General features: G+C 33.9%; 1 protein-coding gene across 1 annotated transcript; it reads right to left on the bottom strand.

Moving 5' to 3' along the window:
- Positions 1 to 1,666: 1,666 nt before the first annotated feature.
- Positions 1,667 to 5,678, bottom strand: LOC107432171 (calcium-transporting ATPase 12, plasma membrane-type). The gene is made up of 2 exons (XM_016043246.3): positions 5,535 to 5,678; positions 1,667 to 4,387 (listed from the first exon to the last, which is right to left on the bottom strand). Exons 1-2 carry the CDS (start codon positions 5,676 to 5,678, stop codon positions 1,667 to 1,669), a joined length of 2,865 nt encoding a protein of 954 aa, XP_015898732.3.
- Positions 5,679 to 6,266: the final 588 nt, after the last annotated feature.

The raw sequence follows: 6,266 nt of genomic DNA, 5'->3' as shown, positions 1-6,266 counted from the left end.
ATATTTTTATTTTTATTATCCAGAAATACTTATTTACAGAAGCACCTTTTATGCTTATTTTTTCAATTCTTTTTTTTGGGTAAAAAATGCTTTTATTTTTTTGCCAAATATAATCATAGATTTTATATTTATTTATTTTTCCTCTTGAAAGCACTTATTGTAGCTCCAAAAGCATATCCACATATACCCTCGATATTTTTATTAAATTTACAATACTTTGGGAGTAAGAAACACTATATTTGCTTTATATACAATAAATTTTTAACATTTATGAGTTATTTTATTACCATTTATATTTTAATTATTGTATTTTTTTTTTTACTATATTAAAATCTCATATATAAAAATTTATATTCTAAGTTAAATATCTATTTTTTTCTAACTTTTCCAACATTTTTATCAATGTTAATATTTTCATTAATATTTTCATAAAATTATACCTTAGACATTTTCATCAATATTAATATTTTCATCATTGATTCACTCTTTTGGTTGGAAATTTTGAAAATCGTCGACCATTTAATAGAATTACATAAAAACTTAATTTAAAAGAAAAACAAAGAAACAAAAGTTAAAAATTCCTCTCTCAAATATCAAATATAAAAAATAAAACAATCCCACTGTAGTAGGCGTGGACAATTTTTCTTTTTTCCTTTTTTCTGAATAAAATTTAGAAAATTTCTTGATTTATGCATGTTATCCCTACACAGTGCCAAATTAATCTTCTTTTTATCATTTCAATTTTATCAGATTGTTGTTACATGGAATCTATCTTTAAAAAAAAAAAAAAAAAAAAAGAATTACTTTCTCAACCTTGAAAAATTGTCCATGTCCACTCCTACTATAGTAAATTTGTCAAATATAATATATCAAATCAAAATTTAGCCGTGTGACAGTTGAAAGAAAAAATATTTAATTAATAAAACAGAAACCAAAAGAAAAATTAGGTGAAGAGAAACAAGTGTCCGTATCATTCTTTTTTCCGATTAGCAAAATAATTTAAATATATGTGGTCCTGGAAAAATGCGTTTTTATTAGTTAATTAATTGGCAATTAAAGGATTAGGGAACTTGGTTTCGAACAAGTAATTATACATTTCCTTTTTTTTTTAAAAAAAAAAATTATTAAACGAGCGTCAAGTGATCTCTTCTATTAGTACTTGTGTGAGAGGTGGCATACTATATATAAGAGCAGGAAATTAACAACATTGCAAGCTTCAGTAATAAATAATTCTAGTCGAAATAATTAGAACACTAAGGAAAAGAATCACTGAAACACAAAAAACAAAAGGAGCTTATACATAAATTTGCTTACTCATATTTTAGGGAGAGACTCCATGATCATCATCAGTTACCTTTCCATGACGTACACATAGATTAAGATCTAGATTACACACTTTCAAACCATGTTGACATGCGAAGAACAAAAATATATATATATATTATCCATAATATAATATACAGTTTTTACAATAGTGGAGGTGCATGCTTACTTTATTGTGTATATATATATTAACGCACTTTACATAAAATGAGGCATATAATTTTTTACACTATGAGGTAAGCGTGCATGTCCTTTATGACAAAATTATATATATATATATATATATATACACACAAAGGTCTGACAGAGAGGAAATCAAAAGCCAACCTATATATACAGAAGCTTATATATTATAACTTTGAAGGGAAGCCAAAACCTGTTTTGTTGCCCAATCAAAACCGCATGAAAATGCAGCAAGAAGGAAGCATAAAGTCCATTGCACTGCATTCAGTCTCGCACAATTGGCTAAATCTTTTCCAACCTCAACAATCAAGATCTGCGTGACCATAACAATCCCCAAAGCTACCAAAGACCAATAGTGTTTGTGGAAGACAACCTTTAACACTTCCTTGTTTGCCATGTCTATCACATTGAAATGATTGAAGATTTGGCATAGGAGGAAAGTATTGAAGATCATGGCTTTCCTCACCCCTTGTTCCCCCAAACTAGGCAAAACATGACCTACAAATTCAATTATGATAAATAGAAAAGCCTGGTATGAAACTTGAATGGCTATGTTTTTCCATATCACTTTGGTTACGAGCGATCGATTCCTCTTAGCAGCAGGCTGATCATGGAACGTATCACCCTCCAAGTTCATCACCATCATGAAGCCGCCGAGAAGGTAAATAATCAAATTCGTCCATATCAATTGCAATGCTGTTAATGGGGAGTCCCCGGAATGTATTGTGGAGGCAAAGGATATTATCAACCCGGATATCAAGGCAGTGAGTTGAAGCTGAAAGAACTTCTGGATGTTGTGGTAAGCACATCTACCATACTTGAAAATCAGACTCAATGATGACATATCATTGATGGAAATATCAGAAAGCTCCCTTGCCATTTCAGTGCACCTGAAATTCTCTGTGATTACTATATCACAACTTGTTAAAGCTGGAGCATCTCTTGCTGTCAACCCTCCGTAGAATGCAACAACATGACCTTTTTTCTTTAGGTCCTCCACCATGAGAAACTTGTCCTTTGGGAGACAATTTCCCATCACAGTGGTCTGATTTACCTTCTCGACCCTTGATGATGACTCGGTCATTTCTCGAATTTCTTGACCTTCCATAGCCACATTAATGTTTGAACTCTGGCTAGAGAATAATCCTAGCTCCCAAGCTATGGCTTTTACTGCTGGTAACTCATCATCTGATACCAATTTAATAATTACTCCAGCCTTTCTCAAAGCTTCCACCTGTGACTTGATCTCGTTCCGACAATAGTATTTCAGACCTATTATTGCCAATAAGTCCAATCCAACATCTTCTTTAATTTCCTCAATATCTGTTTTTCCACAAGCAAATGCAAAGGGTACAAGACCATTGTTTTCCATATCCTCAATCACCCTCTCAAACAATCCTTTTTGAGAAGATATATTCATATCATGTTTTTTACCTTTTGTATCGTAAAAATGCGAACACATTTCCAGTATTGTTGATGCAGGCCCTTTGTAATGCAAGTGTAGGATGTATTGTTCATCATCTCCTATTTTCCTCATTAAAACCCTACTAACTTGCTTGCCTGAGGCTCCTGATCTTGTTTTCCGAGCATTAAGGATTCTAAAATTCGTATCCGGAAAGTCCATATTCATATGCAATTTGCACTTCATCCAAGAAATGAGAAAGTCATTTGCAGGGCTAACTGATAAATCTGGAAGAACCTCCGGCAAGCCAATCCCTCGACGCAGTGCTTCCAGAGCCTCTTGATCGATACTACTGCTTTCAGAGTCCAACTGATCAATATTGCTGATATCTTTTCCACCTATCCATAATTCCTTCACCTCCATTTTGTTACAAATTTGGTCACCATTTGCATCAACTACTAGGGCTGTAACTAAACCCATGGAGCCACAAGCAGATAGCTTCCTAGGATATGCCTCATTTGTCGACTCCCAAATCTTCCTCCAGCGACTAAGAGAACCTGCAATCACCAAATGATTTCCATGTCTTATCCCTATTACACTAGCTACAAGAATATTCACCAAGGTGGAAACCTTTCTTTGAGGTTTGAAGAAAAATCTCTCAAACAAATGCATTACAAATTTCATTGAAACTTTCCCTTCTTCCTGTGGCAATTGATCATGATTAATATTGCTGCCGCTCTTGTATTTTAATCCGGGAAAAATTAGCAGGCGCATTAGGAGCACCATAGCAATCACTAGCGAAACACAAAGAGTAAGTTTATCAATACAAGCGTCTGACTTGTCCACTAAACATTGTAATAACGTCTTGTCATTCTCATTCTGATGGTGATCAGTAACCATCACCATGTTGGCACCAATTGTCGATTTTACACGCATGCGACCTCTGCCCTGCGTGATCTTCGATCCTGCAATAAGATTTGGGTTTCGAAACCGATCCATTTTGGAGTTAAAAATTTCATCTGATACCAATTCCCCACCATCTATAAGCAAACCATCAGCAGGAACACGATCACCTTCCTCCAAATCCAGCGTATCACCTACCACTAGATCAGAAATGGCAAGATTATGTAGGGTATTTCCATTTCTTACAACTGTCACTTTTGGCTTGCTCTCATGCTTCATTAATTTCTCCTTCGACATAATTCTTTCATTGTAGCAGTTTCCAACTGAAGAGATAATAACAAGCATAAGTATGATGATGAGAATGACAACACCATTGTGCCAACCATATCGGATTCCTTGCACCTCGATGTCGGTGGTGAAGACCAACATAGCTAATAGGAACAGGAGAAAGATTGTTTGGCGTTTAAGAGCTTGAATTAAAAAGTAAAAGAAGCCATTTGGTTTATTCGCTGGGCTACTAGTATTTTTCCATGCTTCTATGCCATGACCACCATGATTATTGACATCGTCTTTGTCCTGCCAAAAAATATATAGACAGCAATAAGTAATATGATTTTGAGACTAATGAGTAATATGATAATATGGGGAGTCAATCCAATAGCAGCTCGTATTGTGTTGAGATTTCGACAATTAAATTAACAAAGCTTTTCCTCAATAAAGAATTCATAGACTCAATTACAGGTTTATGAATCCAATCTTTATCACAAATATATGTATCTATATATATATATATATTGCACTACACCAATGTTCTTTGAATTTGTTTATATATCTTCTCCAATATTCTTTGAATTTGTTTATATATCTTCTCCTTTACTTGCTTCATAATGTTAGAGAAAATATAAAGGAAATGAAAGTCCATCTATTAGCAAAGAATTAAAAACACATGTAAGATTCAAAAAAAATTTAAAAGAACCAGATCTACATATGAAGATGAGTATTAAAGAAAATGTAAATAAAATGAAAATATATCTTTTTAAATTTTTGAAATCAATGGTAATTCAACTCACAACCATACTTATTTTATACATATTCTTCATTCTTCACTCTTTCTTTTTTTTCTTTATTTTGTTACATCTTTTATTCCCTTGTCCGAAGACACTTTCAGTACTATTTTTGAATTGGAAAACCTTCTTTATGAACTAAATATTCTCTGTAATTAAACTAATAATTATGGTTTTCAATCACAAGGCCGGAAGGTGAAAAGAACATCACATTTGGTTAGTAACATGTAAACATTAAACTTAGACCCCACAGAGATCAAGACACTAGTGGTATTGGAATTAACACATGTTTTAATTATTGATATTGTTCTTGATGTTGTTATAAAAAATAAAACATAAAAAATGGAATTATGTTCCCATTGCCGACGTGATATGTTCTTTTTTTTTATAAAAAAAAATTTGTTAATTCGTATAAAAAAAATGGTAATTTTTTTTTTTGAAGTAATTTCTAAAAGTCTCTTGAGCCTTTTGTTTCAGTAGTTTCTTTTCGCTTTATTGATAAACCAAACACTACTGATCAATACCCTTTCAATCCCCCACAACCAAGTGATCTCTTCAATATTCCCAGGTCTACTCACCACAAGGTCTGAGTCTACTAATTAAGCAACTCGATCGAATGTAGCGAATTAAAGGCCAACATATTATATATACTTATATACCTGAGGCTGAAGGCATTCATGATCACCACCGCCATTTCTGTAGTTTTCCTCTTTTACGGCCTGATGATGATGAACTCGCCTTTCTGGAAGCCCTATTCCACCAACTCCACCTGCCTGATTCTCACCTAGTTGCACTTTCACCATTTCTGACAATACTAAAGCAAATGAAGATGGTGCAGTACTGTAAGGATTGGTAATTAGGTCTACTCAGGGATAGAGAAGAAGGCACAAGCTGCCAGAGGGAGCCAGAAAGAAAGAGACAAGGGACACAGAGAGAGAGAGAGAGAGAGAGAGGGGAGGGGGGGGTGGAGAGAGAGAGTCTTTAATTTCCAAAAGACTTGTCTTTAATGTCCCCTTACCTCCAACAATATAAAATATTAGTGCCAATCAAAGCCTTAGAAAAAATAAAGAAGGAGGAGGCAACTTAAAAAGTCTTTGATATAATAATATTTTAAGAGCAACAAAAAAAAAGCCAAAGTATTTGTAAAAAGGGTATACGGCTTACTAAATAGGGTAAGAGTATACGGCTTACTAAATAGAGTACAAGACTTGCACAAAAAAACAAAAAAAAAAAAGAGCAAATGGCATTCTAAAACAAGAACAACTGTCATCCCTGAAGGAAGCACAGTGGTGAAGCCCAGAAATGGAAGAAAAGAAAGAAGGTTTTCGAGATGGGTCCCAAAGCCACCGACCGCTGCCAGCATCAGCATCAGCATCCCATTCGTGAAGACC

Source organism: Ziziphus jujuba, chromosome 4 (genome assembly GCF_031755915.1).
Source record: "Ziziphus jujuba cultivar Dongzao chromosome 4, ASM3175591v1".
Taxonomy (NCBI): domain Eukaryota; kingdom Viridiplantae; phylum Streptophyta; class Magnoliopsida; order Rosales; family Rhamnaceae; genus Ziziphus; species Ziziphus jujuba.
The sequence above is the reverse complement of the archived record's forward strand: the minus strand, read 5'-3'. Positions and strand labels throughout refer to the sequence as shown.